General features: G+C 44.8%; 1 protein-coding gene across 2 annotated transcripts in view; it reads right to left on the minus strand.

Moving 5' to 3' along the window:
• SPOP (speckle type BTB/POZ protein) overlaps positions 1–26,229 on the minus strand; it is a 78,688-nt gene that overhangs the window by 41,931 nt on the left and 10,528 nt on the right. For both annotated transcript variants that reach the window (XM_089674491.1, XM_089674492.1), the window contains exons 3-7: positions 24,171–24,302; positions 23,935–24,056; positions 17,004–17,155; positions 16,781–16,908; positions 11,255–11,432 (exon numbers count right to left, since the gene is read on the minus strand). In XM_089674491.1, coding sequence (XP_089530617.1) covers positions 11,255–11,432; positions 16,781–16,908; positions 17,004–17,155; positions 23,935–24,056; positions 24,171–24,248 — 658 coding nt within the window. In that variant the 5' untranslated portion in view covers positions 24,249–24,302. The remainder of the gene's footprint in view (positions 1–11,254; positions 11,433–16,780; positions 16,909–17,003; positions 17,156–23,934; positions 24,057–24,170; positions 24,303–26,229) is intronic.

The raw sequence follows: 26,229 nt of genomic DNA on the forward strand, positions 1-26,229 counted from the left end.
CTGCTTCAAAGAACAACTCAGGGAAAAATAAAAGTCCTCCCTTACAGTGGGGCTGTACCAGCACTGCAAGGGTTACATAGTTAGTTTGGCTGAAAAAAGACAAAAGTCCATCCAGTTCAACCATTAAAAAAAAAAAAGTTATAATCCTATACCCACAGTTAATCCAGAGGAAGGAAAAAAAAAACCCAGCAAAGCATGATCCAATTTGCTCCTGCAGGGAAAAAAATTCCTTCCTGATCCCCTGAGAGGTAATCGGATATTCCCTGGATCAACTTTACCTATAAATGTTAGTATCCAGTTATATTCTGTGTATCTAGGAAATAATCCAAGATTTTTTTTAAAGCAATCCACTGAGCTGGCCAGAACCAACTCTTGAGGGAGTCTATTCCACATTTTCACAGCTCTCACTGTGAAGAAACCTTTCCGTGTTTGGAGAATAAATTTCTTTTCCTCCAGACGTAAAGAGTGCCCCCTTGTCCTCTGTGATGACCTCAGGGTGAATAACTCTACACCGAGTTCACTATATGAACCACTGATGTATTTATACATGGAGATCATATCCCCCTTATGTATTATACATGGAGATCATATCCCCCCTTATGTATTATACATGGAGATCATATCCCCCCTTATGTATTATACATGGAGATCATATCCCCCCTTATGTATTATACATGGTGATCATATCCCCCCTTATGTATTATACATGGTGATCATATCCCCCCTTATGTATTATACATGGAGATCATATCCCCCCTTATGTATTATACATGGAGATCATATCCCCCCTTATGTATTATACATGGAGATCATATCCCCCCTTATGTATTATACATGGAGATCATATCCCCCTTATGTATTATACATGGAGATCATATCCCCCTTATGTATTATACATGGTGATCATATCCCCCCTTATGTATTATACATGGTGATCATATCCCCCCTTATGTATTATACATGGTGATCATATCCCCCCTTATGTATTATACATGGTGATCATATCCCCCCCTTATGTATTATACATGGAGATCATATCCCCCCTTATGTATTATACATGGTGATCATATCCCCCCTTATGTATTATACATGGAGATCATATCCCCCCTTATGTATTATACATGGAGATCATATCCCCCCCCCCTTATGTATTATACATGGAGATCATATCCCCCCCCCCTTATGTATTATACATGGAGATCATATCCCCCCCCCTTATGTATTATACATGGAGATCATATCCCCCCTTATGTATTATACATGGAGATCATATCCCCCCCCCTTATGTATTATACATGGAGATCATATCCCCCCTTATGTATTATACATGGAGATCATATCCCCCCTTATGTATTATACATGGAGATCATATCCCCCCTTATGTATTATACATGGAGATCATATCCCCCCTTATGTATTATACATGGAGATCATATCCCCCCTTATGTATTATACATGGAGATCATATCCCCCCTTATGTATTATACATGGTGATCATATCCCCCCTTATGTATTATACATGGTGATCATATCCCCCCTTATGTATTATACATGGAGATCATATCCCCCCTTATGTATTATACATGGAGATCATATCCCCCTTATGTATTATACATGGAGATCATATCCCCCCTTATGTATTATACATGGTGATCATATCCCCCCTTATGTATTTTACATGGAGATCATATCCCCCCTTATGTATTATACATGGAGATCATATCATCCCTTATGTATTATACATGGAGATCATATCCCCCCTTATGTATTATACATGTTGATCATATCCCCCCTTATGTATTATACATGGAGATCATATCCCCCCTTATGTATTATACATGGAGATCATATCCCCCCTTATGTATTATACATGGAGATCATATCCCCCCTTATGTATTATACATGGAGATCATATCCCCCCTTAATCTCCTCTTCTCAAGAGAGAATAAATCCAGTTCCTCTAATCTCTCCTCATAGCTGATCTCCTCCATGCCTCTTATCAGTTTGGTTACCTGCTCATTTCCTGTCTAGGGGTTGGAAAAGCAGTTTTACTTACCTGATCCTTCGCTCCCCTGGCAGACGACACTCCCACATGCTCCATTGATGGACTGTCCCTCAGCGTCCTCACCTCCATTGAAGGGCTATGGTTCCTGCATCGGTCTTAATGACATCACAGGACCTTAGACCACCAGAGTGCAGGTGAGAAGAGGCTGCAGGTCTAGCAGGACAGAGGGGCCCACGGGAGTGTAAAGGTGATTTTCCAAATCCCCTAGACAGAACCGAGCACTAACTCCTTCAGTGCAGGAATAGCCTCACTTCAAGGGATCATTTTTATTTTTTCTGGTGCTCACAGTTGTTTTTCAGACAGTCCAATGTGTACATGTATGGGCGAGTCTAAGCTAAAAAATGGCAGATATTTTATTTATTTATTTCAGGTACTTATTTTTTATTTATTTAAGGTCCCTAACTCACATTCATACATACACATACTAGGGGCCAATTTAGACAGGAGCCAATTAACCACTTGCCTACCGGGTGCTTATATCCCCCCCCCCCCCCCACCTTACCTTCCTGCCCAGGCCAATTTTCATCTTTCAGCGCTTTCGCACTCTGAATGACAATTTCGCGGTCATACAACACTGTACCAGTATGAAATTTTTATCATTTTTTTCACACAAATAGAGCTTTCTTTTGGTGATATTTAATGCCGCTGGGTGTTTTTATTTTTTTGCGCTATAAACAAAAAAAAAGGCAAAAAAATGTGAAAAAAAAAGTTTTCCTTTGTTTCTATTATAAAATGTTGCCAACAGGTAATTTTTCTCCTTCACTGATGCGCGTTGATGAGGCTGCACCAATAGGCAGCACTGATGGGCACTGATGAGGTGGCATGGAGAGGCAGCACTGATGGGCACTGATGAGGTGCAACGGATAGGCAACACTGATAGGCGGCACTGCTGGGCACAGATGGGTGGCACAGGTGTGCGGCACTGCTGGGCACTGATCATCAGGGCCGATCACTTCTCTGACAATTGCGGGTTACCGTCAGTACTTTCCTCAGGCTGTGCCAGCGTGAGCAAAGTGCAGTCGATAACCGGCAACTGTATTTATCTGATCTGCTGTGTCATTGGACACAGTTGATCACGTGGTAAAAGGCCACAGTGATTGGTCATTTACCATAGCACGTGATCAGCTGTGTCCATAGGACGCAGTAATCACCAGCCGCGCAGGGGGCGTGTTCTGGAATGACATCCATGGACGTCGTCCCAGAACTAGATTTTCAAAATTTTCAGTCTCTAGTTTGTTTAGCAAAAAATAAAATACCCAGTAGTGATTAAATACCACCAAAAGAAAGCCCTGTCTAAAAAAAAATTATACAATTTTGTTTGGGTACAGTGGTGCATGACTGCACAATTGTCAAAGTGTGATAGCGCTGAAAGCTGAAAATTGGCCTGGACAGGAAGGGGGCGAATGAGCCCGGACTTGAAGTGGTTAAGCCCCATCCATATACCGGTATTTAACCTCCCTAGCGGTCTGATTATGTCAGTATTTCTGTGCTCAAAACTGTACATTTTTTTGCATGGAAATATGTCGTTTTTTTATTGTCGGCCTGTCATTTTTAGGAATAACTCACTGAAATCTGTCTGAACAAGAGTCTAGTAAACATCCCGGGTAGGATAAAATTTGAAACACAAAATCATAAATTATAATTTAATAAATAATCATAAAAAATAATAATATAATAATAAATGTAATTCAATAATATAATCAAACCAAAAACACTGAAATTTGAAATACAGAGGCAAATTTGTACATCGCTGAGCAAAGTCGCAAAATCGTTTTCAGTGTCTGATGACGAATTTCCCCCACAAATCATTATCACTCAATTCTGCAAGTGGTTCTGATTTACTATCGCTGTTCTCTAGCTGGTCTAAAACCGCTTTTGACCTAAAGGGACGCTTTTTGGACGCCATGGACATTTCTCAGTTTCCAGGCAGAAAGAACAGTAAAAATGCAGGCAGGGCGCCGGACAAAGCACTCGGGACAAAATGTATGTGAAATGGTTTGATACAGGAATGTTTTACTATGTGATTTTAGTGAATGTCACTTTTTGTCATTTTCAAATTTCCCGCCGTTTCGTCCCCCATACGTCCCGATGTCGCAGAGGACGGAACCCAGATGACAGATGCCGGCATCGGCTGGAGGACAATAAAGGGGACACTGCAGGAGGGACATCGCGGGAGCGCAGGACAAGGTAAGTGAGGAACAGATCCCGGAGCAGCGCCCCATGGTAAGCCCGAGTGTATCTCAGGGGGGTTACCGCTTGTGGTACTGAAACTTTACCCCGAGCTACACTCAGGAATACTGCCAGGGAGGCTACATGCACACCGTCAAATTATTTCCAATGTACACATATGGCACCTTACAGACCATAGAGAGAAGCAGAAAATAAAAGGAAGAAAAACAAGAACAACGTCTATTAGCCACAATATCATTTTCAAACAATAAATCCCCAAATGGCATGCAGCCCCGTAATTATTATTATTATACAGGATTTATATAGCGCCAACAGTTTGCAATATGTAATAATGCCAAAAAGCTAAAGGGCAATCACAGAGATGTCCGCAGCAATCAGATGCTGGCTATCTCCGATGAAGCAAAGCAACTGTTACAAAGGACCATATCACTAGATCTTGTGTTCCACTTTTATCACCTCCCACATCTTTCCCGTCTGCATTGTTTCATAGATGTTCTGCAATTCCAGACCCAAGGTGCAGGTAACATGTCCAGACAGCCAACCACCATACTGCCGCTTTCCATTTTAGCTAGGAAAAAAAAAAAAACGACAGCTGGAGCCTGATTGGTTGCCATGGACATCATAGACTTTACTTCCCTCTGGCTTAATCAATCAGCTGCAATGTATCAAGCAAATGGAAACACAATTGTATTTTGTGCTGACAGATGTCCCTGAGAAGCTTGTATGCCAAAGAAGGTACATGTAGCATAAAATAGAGCTGGCAATTTCCATAATGTATATATGTAAAGTGTCAGCCAACTGCTACAGGAATGACATTATTCTCCACCAACGCTGCCTCCCATATAATGCGCTGTTCAGGAAGGGAACAGAAGCAGCACCCAAATTTATTTCAACTGTCTTAAAGGGTCGGTCAAACCAAAACTGACGTTTAATCATTTTGCAAGCTCAGTTACCCAGTCAGTGGCTTCTGTCTCTCTGATATGGAACTCCCCAGATTAGCCCTCACCTACTAGAGAGGCTCGCTTCTCCTGCTGCATTCTTATGCAGTAAATGAAGGTGGTGCATTTACTTTCATTGTACTTCTCTTGCTGATCCCTGCGGAGCAAGCGGATGGCTGGTTAGTGTGGCCCAGACACAGCCTGCTGTCTTCTTTGGGCTGTTGGATGTAAATGGACAGCCTGCCTGACTGTCATTCGATCCGCTAGACCGGGTGCCTCCGAACTGCGGCCCGCGGGCTGGATGTGGCCCTTTCCTTGCCTTTATCTGGCCCTTGGGCACGATTTCTTCCACCGATAGGAGGCACTAGCCCTCCCATTGGCACCAATGATGGAGCACAATTCCTCCCATTGACACCACCATTCCTCCCATTGGCATCAATGATGGGGGCACCATTCCTCTCACTGACACCACTGATGAGGCAACATTCCTCCCACTGACACCAATGATAGGGGACAATTCCTCCAACTGACACCAATGATAGGGGACTATTTCTCCAAATGACACTAGTGATAGGCACTATTCCTCCAACTGACACCAATGATAGGGGACTATACCTCCAACTGACACCAATGATAGGGGACTTTTCCTCCAACTGACACCAATGATAGGGGACTTTTCCTCCAACTGACACCAATGATAGGGGACAATTCCTCTGACACTAGTGATGGGCACTATTCCTCTCACTGACACCAATGATGGAGCACCATTCCTCCCATTGACACCACCATTCCTCCCACTGGCATCAATGATGGGGGCACCATTCCTCTCACTGACACCACTGATGAAGCAACATTCCTCCAACGGACACCAATGATAGGGGACTATTCCTCCAACTGACACCAATAACAGGACTATTCCTCCAACTGACACCAATGATAGGGGACTATTCCTCCAACTGACACCAATGATAGGGGACTATTCCTCCAACTGACACCAATGATAGGGGACAATTCCTCCAACTGACACCAATGATAAGGGACTATTCCTCCAACTGACACCAATGATAAGGGACTATTCCTCCAACTGACACCAATGATAAGGGACTATTCCTCCAACTGACACCAATGATAGGGGACTATACCTCCAACTGACACCAATGATAGGGGACTTTTCCTCCAACTGACACCAATGAAAGGGGACAATTCCTCTGACACTAGTGATGGGCTCTATTCTTCTCACTGACACCAATGATGGAGCACCATTCCTCCCATTGACACCACCATTCCTCCCCCTGGCACCAATGATGGGGGCACCATTCCTCTCACTGACACCACTGATGAGGCAACATTCCTCCCACTGACACCAATGATAGGGGACTATTCCTCCAACTGACACCAATGATAGGGGACTATTCCTCCAACTGACACCAATAACGGGACTATTCCTCCAACTGACACCAATAACGGGACTATTCCTCCAACTGACACTAGTGATGGGCACTATTCCTCCCACTGACACCAATGATAGGGTACTATTCCTCCCACTGACACCAATGATAGGGGACTATTCCTCCCACTGATACCAATGATGGGGCACTATTCCTCCGACTGACACCAATGATGGGGCACTATTCCTCCCACTGACACCAATGATGGGGCACTATTCCTCCCACTGACACCAATGATGGGGCACTATTCCTCCCACTGACACCAATGATTGTTTACTCCCACCAATGCCAAAGAATTTTCTACTCCTGCTGGCCACAATCTGGCCCCGCTAATATATGAAGGGCAGTTAACTGGCCCTTTGTTTCAAAAGTCTCGAGACCCCTGCACTAGACAAATGGGGAATGGATCGTCATCTATCTGTTTTTAGCAGATAGGAACGGATCAGAAGTAGGTGGATGTAAACGGACAAACTCAAATCTGTTTACATCCGCCACTCCATAGAGGACAATGGAGGGTCCGCTCGGGTCTGACTAAAAAACTGACAGGCGAACCTGATTGGTCTGTGGTCTGATCGCCTGATCGCCTGTGTGAAAGGAGCCTTTGAAGCAATGGATCAGTTCTAAAATAATCAGTTTTTTTGTTTTTTTTCCATTTCAGCACTGAAAGCGATGTCATACATGCAAGTGAATTTACCATTTATTGAGCATCAAAAGATTATTTTAGACATATGTTGAAATTAAACTACAATCAGATTTAGCGGACAATAGCATGAAAATAAATATATATAAGGACAGTGTAGGCTGTACTAGCAAATTGTCATTCTGCCATCAAGTACTGAACAATAGGATCTGGAAGGAGTGTCTGTGTGTACACACAGGGGAGAGTGCAGTAAATGTACGTATCTACTGTACAGCCTGTGTGTTAGCGTTCCTAATGTGGGTGCTGTACACAATAGCAGCAGGCCTCAAGAGTTAGCCACTTGCACTCCAGAGGATTCCCCCCCCCCCCCCCCATTCCTGACCAGGCAATTTTTTGCATTACGGCTCTGCGCTACTTTAACTGACAATTGCGCGGTCATGCAACGCTGCACCCAAATGAAATTTACGTCCTTTTTTTCCCACAAATAGAGCTTTCCTTCTGTGGTATTTGATCACCTGTGCGGTTTTTATTTTTTGTGCTGTAAACAAAAAAAGACCGATAATTTTGAAAAAAAACAAAACAATATTTTTTACTTGCTATAAAACATGTCAAGTAAAACATTTTATAAAATCTAATTTCGTCATAAATGTAGGCAAAAAATGTATTTTGCTACAAGTCTTTGCTAAAAAAAAAAAATCCCATTATGTGTAAATTAATTGGTTTAAGTAAGTTATAGCGTTTACAAATGGCTGTATATATTCCGCCTGGCAGTACTCGGGTCATTGGTTCGAATCCAAGCCACGACACCTACTGCCTGGAGTTTGCATGTTCTCCCTGTGCCTGCGTGGGTTTCCTCCGGGTATTCCAGTTTCCTCCCACACTCCAAAGACATGCTGGTAGGTTAATTGGATCCTGTCTAAACTGGCCCTTATATATGAATGTGAGTTAGGGACCTTAGATTGTACACCCCTTGAGGGTTAGGGACTGATGTGAATGTACAATATATATGTAAAGCCCTGCGTAAATTGACGGCGCTATATAAGTACCTGAAATAAATATATACTGGAATTTATTTTTTTTTCTCTTGTAGTAGTAATGGCGGTGATCAGCGACATAGTGGCTCTGCAGCAGGCATTCTGACACTGGGAGGAATTGACTTGGTCTCACTGACATCTCATTGACACCAATACAGTGATCAGTTCTAATAAAAGGCACTGACGCTATTAATGGCACTGGGCAGGAAGGGGTTAACATGTGAGGCGATCAAGGGTGTGTTGTTTCACTCTGCTATGCAGAGCCATACAAAGCAGTATGCAGGGGCTGACAGGGGAGAGAACTGTGTTGTTTATACACAGGTCTCTCCCTTGTCGGTGATACCTGGTGATCGCCAGATGCCGGCGGGGAATCACCGGCAGGGACCAGGGGATTGACAGCCGAGGCCACAAACGGCAGCGCGGGTAGAGCGTGCGCGCGCCCCCAATCCGGATCTGCAAAATCACGCGTATATATATATATATATATATATATGGGATTTTGAGCACCCAAGCCACCCTGTAGCAGTATTTCTTCTATAGGGCGGCGCAAAAGTGGTTAAAGGTATGCTAAACACTCCTACCTGCATCTCAGTTGTCTCACCTGTGTAAGATGAGCAATGTTCATGCAATTTCATAGTGTCATTTGCTGCCCTATAGGCACGGCCTATAGTAGAGTAAATCACATTGTGCTGAAACATGCACTGCACAGGTTAATGCATGACTTCTGTCTGTACTGTGAGACCTGACACTTCCTGTGCAGAAACTACATTTCCCACAATCCCTTGATCTCTCACTCTAGAGCTGCGGCAGGTGAAAGCCACATAGTAATTGGATGTGACAGACACAAGAAAGCAGATAACGGACACACACAGAGCTCACTCGCAGCAGGAAGATGATGCATTTTATCACATTAGCACTCCCACATCTGTGCTGCAACACAGAGGCATGCGCTGGATGCTGTGTGACCCACAAAAGGAAGATGTCACAGATGCTGCAAAACATTGACATTGGGGAATCGACACTACAAACTGCAGCCGCAACACCTAAGCCCATCATGACAAGGTAAGGCAAACACAAGCAAAAGGACTACACCAATACCTAGCTAAAACAACAAAAACACGAAAATATACAATGCCTCTTGGGTTAGTAACTCATGTTGGACATATTCGGTTTTTATTTTTTTTTTTTTTATGTAGGCCTGTGCACAACAAGCGGCAGATGCTTAACCCCTTCACGCCCAAGGGTAAAACAAATCTAAACGCCTAAGCACAATTTTTCAATGTTGACACGTGTTAGTAAAACCATACATATCATCACAACTACTTTGTACATCCAGGTGAATTATACCGCGTTTTTTTCAGGACAAATTGTGATTTCATTTGGTGGTAAATGGTAATGGATAGCTCCTGATTTTTTTTATTATTATCAAAGGAAAACTGGCCCAAAATAGTAAAAAGAAAAAATCTTTTTTTTTATTTAGCTGTGTATTTCTTGTTACTACTATAACCTTCCACCAAAGAACAACCCAAAATATATTCTCCAGCTCCTGATGATCGTAGCGATACCATATATGTGTATGTTATCTGTACCCGTAGTACAGCCCAGAAACAATAGTGCGCATTTTGTTTTTGTCTTTTTTTTTTTTTTAACCTAAAACACACTGACATCGACACCAATTTTTTTTTTTTTTTAATCCTGACCTTTGACCCTGAACTTGACCCAAACAATACCATATATGTGTATGTTATTTGTACCCGTAGTACAGCCCAGAAACAATAGTGCGCATTTTGTTTTTTGTTTTTTTAACCTAAAACACACTGACATTGACACCAATTTTTTTTTTTTTAATCCTGACCTTTGACCCTGAACTTGACCCAAACAATACCATATATGTGTATGTTATCTGTACCCGTAGTACAGCCCAGAAACAATAGTGCGCATTTTGTTTTTGTCTTTTTTTTTTTTTACTTAAAACACACTGATATTGACACCAATTTTTTTTTTTTTTTTTTAATCCTGACCTTTGACCCTGAACTTGACCCAAACAATACCATATATGTGTATGATATTTGTACCCGTAGTACAGCCCAGAAACAATAGTGCGCATTTTGTTTTTGTCTTTTTTACCTAAAACACACTGACATTGACACCAATTTTTGTGTTTTTTTAATCCTGACCTTTGACCCTGAACTTGACCCAAACAATACCATATATGTGTATGTTATTTGTACCCATAGTACAGCCCGGAAACAATAGTGTGTTTTAGGTGAAAAACAAAACAAAACAAAAACAAAATGCGCACTGACATTGACACCAATTTTTTTTTTTTTTTTTTTCTTTAATAAATCCTGACCTTTGACCCTGAACTTGACCCAAACAATAACTGGCACTGAACTAGATCAAACCTTGATCTAGGCATTTTTTCTTTAATATTTATTTATTTTACAAATATTTTTTTTTTCTCTCTATGCCAGGAGCTAGAGAGATACAATGTATCTCTTTTCTCCATTCATAGAGAGTTCGATTGATAGAACGGGACTCGGGGCTCTCAGTGACACCGCGGTCTTTGTGCTGGGAGCGTGCAGTGTGGCGTGCTCCTAGCACAAAGACAGGTACGCAAATATGCGGCCCCACGGAAAAAAGCCCAGTTCTGTCAGGCCGCATATTTGTGTGACGTCAGCGTCAAGGGGTTAATATATGTCAAACACCTGTGGAAGCTTGTCAGTGCCAGGGACCGCAAGAATTTTAAGGAGCTATATCAGAAAGTGCTGTCAACACTAGGCAAATGATTTCTGTGCATTGTGCCATTCGGTCTTTGACCAGTAAGCAGCAATGATTGAAAACTAATGACATCCTGCTCGTTGGCTTCACACCAGTACATTGTTACATGTAGATGGCAAAACTCTCAAATTGAACAGACGGCTAAAACGCAAACAGACCTGCAAGGATGGCTTTGTGTGCTTTGAATTCCTGCCCAGCAACGCACAGACAGCAGTCAGTGAAACGAGAGTTCTCCCATAATCCTCCGAGTTCATCAGCAAGACGACATTCCGGTACTTTCACCATGTTCATGGTGTTCTGTCCAGAAATGTTGACAGAATCTTGAACGACGCTGACCTAGGGAGAATACAAGATGGCAATGTAAAGATATGGCTGGGGTCACAAAAGTACAGCAACGCCAGAAATGCACGGTTATATCCCATTGGGTAACTACAGAATTGTATGTCACAACAATACCGTATTTTTCGCCGTATAAGACGCACCTGACCATAAGACGCACCTAGGTTTTAGAGGCAGAAAACAGGAAAAAAAAAAAATCTGAACTAATGGACTGCAGACACAGTACAGGAGATGACCAGAGACTGCGGACAGCACGGGGATGACCAGAGACTGCGGACAGCACGGGGATGACCAGAGACTGCGGACAGCACGGGGATGACCAGAGACTGCGGACAGCACAGATGACTGCTGACCTTTGGGGAGGTGGGGAGCGGGTACCTGAATTTGACAGGTACCCGCTCTTACTTCCGCAGAGTTTTTGTTTGATCTTACCTGTTCCTCGATCCAGCCGCGCGCTGTCTTCCCGGCTTCTGTAATGGCGCTCGGCATGACAGCCGGGTGCCCAGTGTGCATGAGCGAGAAGCACTTGCGCTTTGTGATTGGTCCAGCGGCTTCTGGGATCTTTCATGTGTCCCAGGTACCGCCTTACCATTCACAAAAAGCACCGCTTCTTGCGCATGCGCACTTGGCACCCGGCTGTAATACCCAGTGCCCACACTACAGAAGCGGGAAGACAGCACGCCGCTGGATAGAGGAACAGGTAAGGTCCCGCTGCAGAGCTGAGCGGCCGGCCCGGTATTCTGACACGGCCGCGGTGGAAATACCAGACCGGCCGCTCCATATTCGCCTTATAAGACGCACTGACATTTCCCCCCCAGTTTTGGGGAAGAAAAAGTGCGTCTTATACAGCGAAAAATACGGTACATCACGTCATTATAAAAGGTAATACTTTAAGTTGGGGCATGCAAGCGAGTCAGTGCATATCACCTGTTATAGCCTGACCTCTAGCCACTGGTCCTGAAATCCGAGGGTGATCAGTCCAAAGGATAAGGGGTTTAGATAACCACTTAATCTTCAGAAGATTTTACCCCCTCATGACCAGGCTATTTTTTGCTATATCGCACTGTGCTACTTTAACTGTCAACTGCGCAGTCATGCAACGCTGTACCCAAACAAAATTGATATAATTTTTATTCCCACGCACAAAGCGGAAACAGACAAAAATAAACAGAACTTGCAAACGTATAAACCTCATACAAAACAGTTTATCAGAATCAAACACACAGTTTGTGAAAACAGTGTAAAAAAAAAAAAACTTGTCAGTTATTTAAGCTCTTAGGGCCGGCTGCACGCAAATGTGCAGCCTCCCGGCAACTGGGCCTTGACGCCAAGCGGCCGCACATTTGCGTGCAATTAGGAAAAATATGTGTGCCGATAACGCACACCCCCAGGACACATGTCCGGTGCTCACGGAAAGGTCACGATCTCCTCTTTCGATCGGGACCTTTCCTGATCATGTGACCGCCGTGACAGCGCATTCCGGCAGTCACATGACCCTAAATTCCCACCCCGCCTTCCGGCTTCTGAAACCCTTAAAAAGGCAGGGAGGTGCCAGCGCCAAGGGGTTAACCACTTGCCTACTGGGCAAGTTTTACCCTCTTCCTGGCCAGACCAATTTTCAGCTTTCAGCGCTGTCAAACTTTGAATGACAATTGTACCGTCATGCAACACTGTACCCAAACAAAATTTGTGTAATTTTTTTGAGATAGAGCTTTCTTTTGGTGGTATTTGATCACCACTGTTTTTTTTTTTTTTTTTGCAATATAAATGTAAAAAGACTAGGATTTTGGAAAAAAAAAAAAAAGTGTTACTTTCTGCTATAAAACATAACTAATAAAAAAATTCAAAAGTGTTGAATGTCAACATAGAGCTCTGAGCTGTGATTGTATACAATCATTGGCCGGGACTTGCCGACAGACTCCCGTTGCATACAATCACAGCAGGTGCCAGCCGTTGGGAGTGCATCTAAAACCGGGAAGTGGGCAATGACATACGCAGTAAATTGCAGGGGGGGGGCGGTCGATAAGTGGTTATCTGGTGCATGTCACAGGTCTGCCATAAAGATGAGGTGCAGTCCATGGATATCAGCTCAAAGTGACACAGTAATTGGTGAATATACCCAATATGCATAGGCTAGTGTCCATTTGGTGTAGGGATATGCAGAGCCACACAAAGCAGTGTGCAAGAGCTGACAGGGGAGTGATCTATATTGTTTACATACAGGTTTCTCTCCTGTTGGAAATGCTCGAAGATCGCTGGGTGCCAGCGGAGAATCACTGGCCGGGACCAGGTGATTGACAGCAGAGTCAGCGAATGTCGGCGCGGGTAGGGTCACTAGTTTAATGAAAGGATGCAGGTGTGTCACAGGTCATTCATTTGTACCTGAGCAGGGCACCAGTTCAGGGCAGCCTTTCTCAACCTTTTTTTAACCTCTTCAGGACTGCCCTATAGCAGATATACTGCTACATGGCGGAACATGTGTGCAAAAATCACGAATATATACACGTGATGTTGCAGCTCCCGGTAGCACGCCGCCATTCGCGGCCTCTGCTGTCAATCACCTGGTCCCGGTGATTCCCAGCTGGCACCCAGCGATCTCCGAGGGTTTCCGACGGGGGAGAAACCTGTATGTAAACAATATAGATCACTCCCTTGTCAGCTCCTGCACACTGCTTTGTGTGGCTCTGCATAGCAGAGCCACACAAAGAAGTGCGCTTACAGTGAAACAGACACACAGCCCCCATAGTAAAACAGCACACAGTTAACCCTTTGAAAGCCCCAGATGTTAACCCCTTCCTGCCCAGTATCATTAGTACAATGTCAGTGCTTTTTATTAGCACTGATCACTGTATTGGTGTCACTGGGGATGTCAGTGACACCACGTAAGTTCCCCCAAGTGTCAGAAAGCCTGCCGCAGTCCCACTATAAGTCGCTAATCGCCGCCCTTACTAGTACAAAAAAAAGTAAAAAAATTCCAGTATATATACACACCGGCATTTGTAAACGCTATAACGTTTACGTAAATCAACTAATTTACACATAAAGGGATTTTTTTTTTTTTTTTAGCAAAGACATGTAGCAGAATACATTTTGGCCTAAATTTATGATGAAATTAGTTTTTTTTTAATTTTTTTACTGGACATATGTAATAGCAAAAAGTCAAAAATATTGTTTTTCTTTTCAAAATTGTCAGTCTCTTTTTTTTTTTTTTCTTTTATACATATCGCAAAAAATAAAAAATGCACAGGCGATCAAATACCACCGAAAGAGAGCTCTATTTATGAGAAAAAAAAAGGAGCTAAATTTTATTTGGGTGCAGTGTTTTATGACTGCGCAATTGTCAGTTAAAGTAACACAGCGTTGTATCGCAAAAAATGGCCTGGTCAGAAAAGTGGGGTAAATCCTCTGGAGGGCAAGTGGCCAACAGGGAGGTACCCTTTAAATCACTCTGTCTGAGGGTGCCCCTGTAAATAATTACAACTCAGGTTACATTAGCACCAGGGACGGACTGACAACTCATGGGGTCCCCGGGCAATATGAAATCATGGGGACCGTGTCCTCGCGCACACTCAAACCACACCCAAAAAAGCCTATGAAAGGTACCAGGGGTATCTCATGGGGCCCCCTACTAATCCCAGGCCTGAGTGCCTAAATGGTCAGTCCGCCCCTGATTAGTACCATGGTCAGTATCAGGGGCTGACTGACCTTTTGGAAACTCGTGCACTGCCCGAGGGCCCGTGGTCAGTAGGGAGCTTCATGAGATGCCCCTGGTACCTTTTTTCATAGGCTTTTTTGAGTTTGGGCAAGGACACAGGGGCCCCATGATCCCCTATTGCCCGGTGGGCCCCATGAGTTGTCAGTCTGCCCCTGGTCAGTATGAACAATGCTCCGTACATTTGTGCTCAGCAAGAAAAATCCCCCCTTACAGACAGCTAAAATGACCATGGCTGAGAAAGGCTAGTCCGTGGTAAGCTGAGAAGGTATCCAGTTCATCGGTCAAGGGATACATTGTCTTGGTGAAAGCAGTCCTGACCATGCAGTGTTATGGTGACAAAGAGCAACCCAAACCTATATGTAAGTCATGCTGCGCTGTGCATATGCAGTGCCATATGAAGTCCCAGCTGACACAATTTTATACAGCAAATACAAAAGGCCCCATATCCAAGTGGCTTTTTCAAACATGGTCTTGGAATGCTCCACTATTCCATGACAAGCACTTGACTAGTGATACAGGAGGTCAGCCAGGTCTAGTATGTAGAGACCTGAGCAAAAATGATTCTATAACAGGGAACGTGCATACCAGGAGGCCTGTGAGGAACTATGCACCAGGTGAATGTGAAAAGTGTATATTCAAAGTGGGGAGAGGAGGCACAAGGGATGGAAGGACTAGAGCGACCACTGGCATGTGGTATACCCCATAGCAAGCAAAGCAAAACTCAGCTTCAAGGATTCATACTAAAATCTCTTCATAAAAAATAGCTAAGCAATTGAGATCTGATTGGTTAAGAGTTGTTATTGTAAATAACTGATCTTCACTGTTAAAGCAACTTTTCACAAAAAAAAAAAATAATTGCAAAAAAAGAGGTATTATACTCATCTGGCCACCGCCCATAACAGAGCATCACACTCTTCAATAGCAACACCAAATGAAGAATCTTCAGCATCTGACATGCTATTGGCTGTGTCCCCCCGCTGCCAGCAGCTACATCACTACAGGGCACAGTAGTGCCACAGCAGCCTGCAAGTGAAACCACAGCAAGCAGCAGGAGAACAGGTATCCGATACATCCGGAAATTCATTAAAAGTTGAGGATTCTTTCACTGCTGCAGCCCTTGAACACATACACATATATTATATTGTTTTTGGCAACAAAGTATCTTTTAACCCCTTCCCGCCGGCGCATCCCAGCCCTTTAAGAGTTTCAGACGCCGGGAGGCGGGGCGTGGTTTAGGAATCATGTGACCGCCGTGATGCATCATCACGGCGGTCACATGATCGGGAAAGGTCCCGAGCGAAAGAGCGAACCGGGACCTTTCCGTGAGTACCACACGGGTGCGCGCTCTCTGCACATATGTTTTTTGCTACATGAACGCAAATGTGCAGCCGCTTGGCATCTAGGCCCAAACGCTGGGAGGCCGCACATCTGTGTTCGGCCGGCGCAAAGGGGTTAATAAGTCCGGTTTTCCATTGTTACATGTTTTCGATTGTAAGCTACTGCACTGGAAACAGAAAAGGGAGTATGTAATTGGTCGATGTGGGCAATAAAGCCTGGACAGGAGGGCCCCACTGCTTTCACATACGATGACCTACATATGCAAATCTGTTGTTTCGCTGCCAAAACATACCTCGCAGAAGAGGGTCAGCTTATCATCTGGGAGAAGGCCATTGGCCTCATCGAGCAGGAAATCTCTGCGAATGAATTTCTTAAAACCCCAGTCTTTGCCTTGAACAAAGCGGTAAGCTCGCTGGCTCTCTAAAAAAAAAAAAAGAAGACATGTACATTTAGGTGAAAACTGCAAAAGGAAGGCCGACATCATTGGTAAAAGTCTAAACAGGCAGGCCGCTTACCCATCGCCTTGGTTTCTTCACCCTTGGCATTGAGGATGGAGAATTTGAATTTGGCGCGCACCTCACTCTTTGGACAGCTGACCAGCAGCAGGTAGAGAGACAAATAGTCCTTGCTCTCTTCATCTAATCCTTTAGGATTCACACGGAGGCACCTGGAGGTAACAAACAGTTAAGATTTGATAAAATAATAGGAATAAGTATTATATATATTTATTTAGCTATACATTTTTATTGTTTTTTTTTTTTTTAAATGAATCCAAACGCATAAGGCTCTGCTGTTACAAAGCATGTCATGACACAAAACAGAAAATGTGCTTTACAGGAGAATAATACAGATTCTCCACAATCTAGCTCCTCCTCATTATTACTGATAATATGGTTCCGAGTTCTCCATAATTACACTCAAGCATAGTTCACGTTAATTGATTTGAGATGCTGTGCTTGGAAAACATAAGGGATAGGGTATAGAAGGTAGGGGAGCGACGGGGAAGGGTAAGGCAGGTGAGCTAAGAAGGGGAGAGGGATGGTGGAGGCCTGAGTAGTCAGAGAAAAATGAGGGAGCTCCCTCTCCAGTACCATCTTTCCTTAAAGGAGAAGTACAGCCAAAGCTCATTTGCCTGTACTTCTCCTGTGTATCACAGGGGTGCAGTTTGTTCTAAACTCCTGTGACTTGTTTTCAGCCAACAGCAGGTTAAAGCCTGCATTTGGCTGACATCACAAAGCCGGTCCAAGCTGGGGAAGGATAGTGACCATATGGTGAGGATTCACTCGGGAGCCTGGACTGGTACCTGGCAAGCTGCTGAGAGTCTGACCCAGGAGCCTGGACTGGCACCTGGCTCAGCAAGCCGCTGAGAGTCTGACCCAGGAGCCTGGACTGGCACAGCAAGCCGCTGAGAGTCTGACCCAGGAGCCTGGACTGGCACAGCAAGCCGCTGAGAGTCTGACCCAGGAGCCTGGACTGGCACCTGGCTCAGCAAGCCGCTGAGAGTCTGACCCAGGAGCCTGGACTGGCACCTGGCTCAGCAAGCCGCTGAGAGTCTGACCCAGGAGCCTGGACTGGCACCTGGCTCAGCAAGCCGCTGAGAGTCTGACCCAGGAGCCTGGACTGGCACCTGGCTCAGCAAGCCGCTGAGAGTCTGACCCAGGAGCCTGGACTGGCACCTGGCTCAGCAAGCCTCTGAGAGTCTGACCCAGGAGCCTGGACTGGCACCTGGCTCAGCAAGCCTCTGAGAGTCTGACCCAGGAGCCTGGACTGGCACCTGGCTCAGCAAGCCGCTGAGAGTCTGACCCAGGAGCCTGGACTGGCACCTGGCTCAGCAAGCCGCTGAGAGTCTGACCCAGGAGCCTGGACTGGCACCTGGCTCAGCAAGCCGCTGAGAGTCTGACTCAGGAGCCTGGACTGGCACCTGGCTCAGCAAGCCGCTGAGAGTCTGACCCAGGAGCCTGGACTGGCACCTGGCTCAGCAAGCCGCTGAGAGTCTGACTCAGGAGCCTGGACTGGCACCTGACACAGCAAGCCGCTGAGAGTCTAAGCCAACTGCTCCCGTCCCCTCCACAGCCCAACGCTCCAGTGAGCACTGGACAGGCAGAGCAGATAGTGGTGACTGTTAGTGCTCAGAGTGGCAGGGAAAACAGAACGATCAGTGGTATTTGATCGCTCCATTCTCAGCCTACAAGCCTGTGGGGGACAGATGCAGCATCACATTGATGCTGCATCCACCTAAGTATAATTAAAAAAAAAAAAAATCCAATACTTCTCTTTTAAGCCCTCAGTGCACCGACCGGCTTAATCGAGATGGAGTCCCTGCTGGCTAGCACAAAGGCTTGGCACAGATGCTGTGCTCCCACTTGGCCACGGGACCACAAATAACTGAGGCACATATTTATTTTATTTATTAATTTCAGGTACTTGTATAGCGTCAACAATTTATGCAGCCCTTTACATATATATTGTACATTCACATCAGTCCCTAACCCTCAAGGGGCGTACAATCTAAGGTCCCTAACTTACATTCATACATACACATACTAGAGGCAATTTAGACAGGAGCCAATTCACCTACCAGCATGTCTTTGGAGTGTGCGAGGTAACCGGAGGAAACCCACGCAGGCACAGGGAGAACATGCAAACTCCAGGCAGGTGGTGGCGGGGTTGGAATTCGAACCAACGATCCTAGTACTGCCAGGCGGAAGTGCTAACCATTTAGCCACTGTGCTGTCCTAGATTACTAGGCACATAGATTACTGACATCTTTTATTTTAGTTGTGGGAGGAGCCACACTCCCTTATGTGCTCTCCTGGATGAAGATTAGGGAAACAATAAAAAAGACCTTACTAGTAGCGTGGGTTACGATTTATGACAAATAAAAGGTACATCTGAGATCAGGAGGAACAAAATGTATTCTTCACTTCTGAGCTTTAGATTAGTAATAAACATGACAACTAGGAAGAAGGATACAGAGGTCACGCTTTGCTTTTCCAGTGATGGAAAGTCCTTGTGTGCCTCCATGCCCTTTGCCTATTACCATGGCAACCGTAAGTTAAGGAGCAGCTTTCAAGTATATCACATTAAAGTACATTTGTGCTCAATTTGAAAGCTTTGATAGTATTGCTAACTTTTACCATTGTAAGCCACTAGTGCCTTCTCCTTGCCCCTCTCTGATTAAAGCGGAGTTCCACCCAAAAGGGGAAGTTCCGCTTTAAAGATTGGTCCCCCGCTCCCCATTAAGGATTGGCACCTTTGGGGAGAAGGGGGGGGGACAGGTACCCAAATTTGACAGGTACCCACACCCACTTCCGCTGTGATCGCCTAGGCGATCGGAAGTGGAAGTTGTCCTCCTACCCTCCCTCCCCGAAGTCTTGTGGGGCATATGACAGGTCCCAGAAGACTACGGGGCCATTCAGGAAGCGCAGCGCTACTTGCACATGCGCAGTGGGAACCAGGCTGTGAAGCTGCAAGCTGTCACAGCCGGGTGCCCTCACTGAAGATGCCGGTGCCTGGAATACATGACGGCCGGAGAAAAAGGCTGCGGCGGTGGCAACAACGCGGGATCGTGAAACAGATAAGTGGCTGTTTTTTTAAAAGTCAGCAGCTACAGTTTTTGTAGCTGCTGACTTTGATTTTTTTTTTACAGAGTGAGTGGAACTCCGCTTTAAGTTTCACTTGCTACCGTGGCCTGACTTTACCTGACGTTATGGCTAAGTTCTACAAACTGCTTAATTTACGTGGCCATGGAGACAGTCTCTTTGGACAGTGGAACAAGAGTTGGAAAGCCTGAACAATAAAGTCATGGAAAGCCAAGAGTTTTCACATTCCCCTACACACATTAAGCAGAGTTTTCTCTGAATTATGCATCAATCAATTCCTAAAGGGTGCATAAGCACAGAAAAACAGAACGGGAACTGTTGTTTTTTTGTTTTTTGCACTAAACAAACATGAATTCACGATTAATTCCCTTGACTTAAACTTCCTTAAAAAGAATAGCTTTACCTGCAAAGAAGTAAATGAATGCCCATGGTGCCGAAAACCACTTCAATGCATGAAAATTTCCTGGCTGAAGTCTCTTTTGAAGCCAGCACATCAGAGTGACGATCTACTGTGCCCCAGCTGTGCTGTGTGGTGTCTGCCACCAACCCCACATCGCTCCAGAATACAGTCGTTACCTAGGGGTTGGCACTGACGGGAGGAACCAGAAAGCACGGCTGGAGACACATGACATTCCCAGTAGTGTTGGTTTCAGAAGAAACTTCTGCCGGGGATTTCTCTTTATTTCTGTCTTTGTCCCTGTTGGAGGAACCTCCCTTGTTTATCGTGGTAACCACTGTCATCGGGAGAGAAAAGAAGGGGAAATCCAACAATTTACAAATGCCACTGCAATAGGAACAGAGAGGAAACATTCCAATAGTAAGAAGTGTCAAACATAGGATTTCCCCACACTTCTCAGGGACAGGAAGTGAAGAAAAAAAAAAAAAGTTCCCCTGATGGGGATATACACATCGCTCTCTCCAAAATGAAAATAAAAAAATGTTTTGACTGCATTTCTACCTTAAAGCAGAACTTCCCCTTTTGGGTAAAGTTCCGCTTTAAGTTCTCCTCCCCCCTCCCTACCATTGTTGGGTAGCGGGAGTGGGTACCTAGTTTTGTTCCCACTTCCACTCGGATGACCTAGGCGATCCCGATGGGAAGTTGTCTTCCTGCCCCTGCAGTCTTTTGGGACACGTCACAGGTCCCAAAAGACTGCGGGCCCATTCACAAAGCCGTGGGCAGCTGGATGTGAAGCCAAACGCAGCATAGTCAGCTGCCCACAGTTAGGATGCCGGCACTGGGAACCCAAAGGCTAGTGAAAACGTAGCCTGAGCTAGTGGTGTATTCAGGTTTTGTGCTGCCCTAGGCAACACAAAAATCGGACGCCCCCCCCCCCCTCCTCCTTGACAGAGAGAGGGCCTGACACCAACACCAGATTCCCCCCCCCCCCCCACAGAGAGAGCATGACCGTGACCAACAACACCCCTTCCCCATCCCCCCTACGCCCTAGAGAGCATTCCACTAACACCACCCAACGACAGAGAAAAAGACACTCAATTTACAGCTCTGTACATCCCTGGGAACGACAGACGGGCTCTGCATACACCATCAAGCAGCCCGCAGCCCCTCTCGGATCCCACCTGGTCCCCATGCCGCATATGTCCCTTCTTCCTGGGGGCATAAAAAATGCTGCCCTAGGCAAATGCCTTGTTTGCCTTGTGGTAAATACGCCACTGGCATGGGTGAGAACATGCTGAATCCCTGAACAGGCAAGTGTCCTTTTAATCAATTTTTTTTTTCATTAATTTTTTTTCCAGGTGAAGAACCACTTTAAAGTGTCTCTAAAGCCTGAAGGGTTTTTTTACTTTCATGCCTTCTATGCGTGAAGGTAAAAAAAACCTTCAGTGTGCAGCTCCCCTCTCAGCCCCCCCCCCCCTTATACTCGCCTGAGCCTGATCCAGTGATGTGCACAAGAGCAGAAGCTCTCCTGGGATTCTGCTTCCTCACTGACTGCTGTCAAGCACAGCCAGTGAGGAGGAAGCAAGGAGGCAGGGCTGAGCCGTGCTCTGTCTTACGGACACAAAGAGACAGCTCAGAAGTGAGCATGCACGAGTGCCCCCAGAGCAAGCAGCTTCCTCTAGGGGCATTCAGCAGAAGAGGAGAGGGGCCAGGAGCACCGTCAGGGAACCCAAGAAGAGGATTGGAGCTGCTCTGTGAAAAGCCATTGCACTAAACTGACAAATATAACAAGTTTGTTTTTTTGTGGGGTTTTTTTTTTTAACCAATTCAATACCGTGCAATTTTACACCTTCCTGCCCAGGCCATTTTTCAGGTTTCAACGCTCTCACACTTTGAATGACAATTGCGCGGTCATATAACACTGTACCCAAACTAAAATGTTATCATTTAATTCACACAACTAGAGCTTTCTTTTGGTGGTATTTAATCACCGCTGGGGTTTTTATTTTTTTGCTAAATTAACAAAAAAATACAAAATATTTTGAAAAAAAACACGTTTTTCTTTGTTTCTGTTATAAAAGTTTGCAAATAAAAATTTTGTTCTTCATAAATTTAGGCCGAGATGTATTCTGCTACATGTCTTTGGTGAAAATAACCCAAATTAGGATGTATTATTTAGTTTGTAGGAAAGTTATAGAGTTCACAAACTATGGTATAGATCTGAATATTGATCAATCCTGAAGTACTGACAGCCAATCTAAATTTTTGAGGTCCAAGAATGTCAGAACAGTACAGATATCCCCCAAATGTCAGATCAGTACAGATATCCCCCAAATGACCCCTTTTTGCAAAGCAGACAGTCTGACGAACTTCATAAGAGGAATGTCGAGTTTTTTGAAGTAGTATTTTTTTTGTCATAATTTTTCGGAAAATTAAAAAAATAAAAAAAATTAGTTTCACTATTTTTTTTTTCCATACTGTCACCAGTGCAGTACAGCATCATCATATAACTGGCATGGCGGTGATCAGGGACACTGACTGGTGACAGTATGAAAAACAAAATTATTTTTTAAATTTTTTTTCTTATTTTTTATTAAATTATTTTTTTTTTTTTTAATTTTTTCATATTTCACTATGACCAAAGTAGTACAATGTTACCATAGTAACATTGTACTACTTTGGGGAAGTGATCAGTATTTTTTTTTTTTTTTTTCATACACAATTTGCTTATAGCAAAGAATTACTTTGCTATAAGCAAGCATTTACCTGAATGACATTAATTCATTCAGGGTTTTTTTTCGTGCTTAGCTGTGATTTGGCCACAGCTAATCATATGACATGTGCATGTGATTAGCTGTGACCATTCACAGCTAGACACTAGTATACAATGGATGAATGAATGAAGCCATCCATTGTATACAACTGTCATGTGACCTGCTGTGATTGGTCACAGCAGGTCACATGGTACCGGCAACGGGGCCGATACTCAGATCTGTCATCGGCCGTGTCCGAGGTACACGGCCGGTGACAGATCGTGCCAGTCCGCTCTACAGGAGCGCAATCTGCGCATGTGCGGGAGGACGCCATATGGCGTCCACCCGGAACGCTGATGACATTTGCCGGCCACCATTCGGCCATAGGGTGGGCGGCAAATGGTTAAAATCTGAACCTTCACAAATCACAAAGTTTAAATACTGCTCCCCGTGACCTAGCATTTAGCTTGAGTGAGTTCTTGGACCACATGTACAGGATGTATAAGCTACATTTTATTTCAATGAGCAAGCAATTAACAACCAAACCCTGACTGGATGCTACGTAGGAACCCTAAAAGACAGACTATGAAGCCCAGACATGGAGGTATACACACAGACAACTATTCCATAATCAGCAGCAGATCTGCACAACATCCAGCATACCATTCCCATGAAAAAACTGTTTGCTACCCACCATTTGAGCTTATCATTGGCTCCCGAGGAGAAAGTGGAGCTTTTGATCACCTCCCCCATCTCCTCTCGGCAGAAACTAAAGTTATTGATGGTCCACATGTAGGAAAATTTCACGACTTTTATCTGTAGGAGCATGAACAAATGCAAAAAACATTACCTGCAAGTCCATATTAAAAGAGATGACAAACAAAATATTGTAAGACAACTTCAGTAAAAACGAAAACAAGATGAAGTGACCTGCGTATAACACCAGCTTTCAGCCACGGGGCCAGTGGACATCTCAGCCGGGGGAGGGGGACTTGGTACTCGCGACATCGCCAGTTTGATGGATTTTGTGAGGCAGAGAAAAGAGCCCTGGTGGGCCTTCTCCTGTTAGCGGAAACAGACAAAAATAAACATCAGGACTTGCAAACGTATAAACCTCATACAAAGCACTTTATCGAATCAGTCAGACATGCAGTTTGTGAAAACAGTTTCATTAAAAAAAAAACAAAAAAAAAAAACCAAAAAAAAAAAAACACACCTTTCAAGTATTTAACCCCTCGCCTACCAGGCAAGTTTTACCCCCTTCCTGCCCAGACCAATGTTCAGCTTTCAGCGCTCTCACACTTTGAATGACAATTGCACCGTCATGCAACACTGTACCCAAACAAAATTTGTATCATTTTTTTTAGATAGATAGAGCTTTCTTTTGGTGGCATTTAATCACCACTGGGTATTTTATTTTTTTCTAAACAAACCAAAAACTGAAAATTTTGAAAAAAAACTACTTTTTTTCTTAGTTTCTGTTATAAATTTTGTAAATAAGTAATGTTTCTTCTTCACTGATGTGTGCTAATGAGGCTGCAGTGATGGGCACGGATGCGCTGCACTGATAGGCGGCAATGATGAAGCACAGAGGAGGAGGTACTGGTGGGCATTGACAGGCAGCACTCATATGGCACTGATGGACAATGATAGGCAGCACTGATGGGTGGCACCGATTGGCAGCAGTGAATGGCTCTGATAAGCAGCTCTGATGGGCACTATGTGGCATTAATGGGCACTAGTAGGCACTGATATGTGGAATTGATGGGCACTGGTATGTGGCATTGATGGGCACTAGTAGGCACTGATATGTGGAATTGATGGGCACTGGTATGTGGCATTGATGGGCACTAGTAGGCACTGATATGTGGAATTGATGGGCACTGGTATGTGGCATTGATGGGCACTAGTAGGCACGGATATGTGGAATTGATGGGCACTGGTATGTGGCATTGATGGGCACTAGTAGGCACTGATATGTGGAATTGATGGGCACTGGTATGTGGCATTGATGGGCACTGGTAGGCACTGATATGTGGAATTGATGGGCACTTCTATGTGGCATTGATGGGCACTGACAGGTGGCACTGATGGGTCTACACTGATCATCAGTGCCCTGATGATCAGTGTAGCTTACCGGCTCGCCTCTGCTCACACGCTGTCAGCGTGAGGAGAGTGCTGCTGATAACCAGCATTTCCTTGTTTACGTGATTGGACACAACTGATCACACGCCTGTGTCATCGGCTCTTTACTGTGATCAGTGATCCGCTGTGTCCCAGGGACAGAGCACACCACCGACTGCTGCACTCCCAGGGGGCACGCATGCGCAGTTAGAGTGGGAGGACATCATAAGACATCCTCCCAAAATGAGAGAGCCGCTGCCTGCCCGTCATTTCCTTATATGCTGGGCGGGAGGCAATTAAAACTATAAAAGGAAACCTACAGTGAGAGAAATACAGAGGCTGCCTCCACTGACTTCCTTCTGAAAATGCTTGTTGTCTGGCTATCATGCTGGTCTAGTGGCACAGCTCAGTGTAGAAATGTTGGCAATGTCGGGATAAATGAACATAAATGGACATGCACGGGAGTGACGTCATCATGGCTGGGCTAATGAAAATGGTTGTCGATCGGTACCCGGGCTGAGGATGACAGCAGTTGATGGAGGAGTTAAAGCACTGGTGAGAAGCCATGTATAGTTCCCTTTTAATAAAGTGTCCAAACAAATAATATGCAATAAATAAAAACCCTCCACCACACAGTCTAAAGCAGCAATGGGCAAACTACGGCCTGGCGGACCTTTTAATCCAGCCCGCGGAGCGTGGCAAACATCGGCTGTCAGAATGTGTGTAGGTGAGGCAGCGTGAGGAACGTGAGGGGAGCTAGGCTCCTCTCACAGTCCGCCCTGAAGACCGGAACGGCGCGGGAACACGGCGAGAGGAACGCGCGGAGCAAAGGTAAGTGAATTGACACAGGGGGGACTTGGGGACT

The sequence above is a fragment of the Staurois parvus genome, unplaced genomic scaffold, assembly GCF_062004578.1.
Source record: "Staurois parvus isolate SC_StPar_1 unplaced genomic scaffold, SC_StPar_1.0 ptg000151l, whole genome shotgun sequence".
In the NCBI taxonomy this organism is placed as follows: Eukaryota; Metazoa; Chordata; class Amphibia; order Anura; family Ranidae; genus Staurois; species Staurois parvus.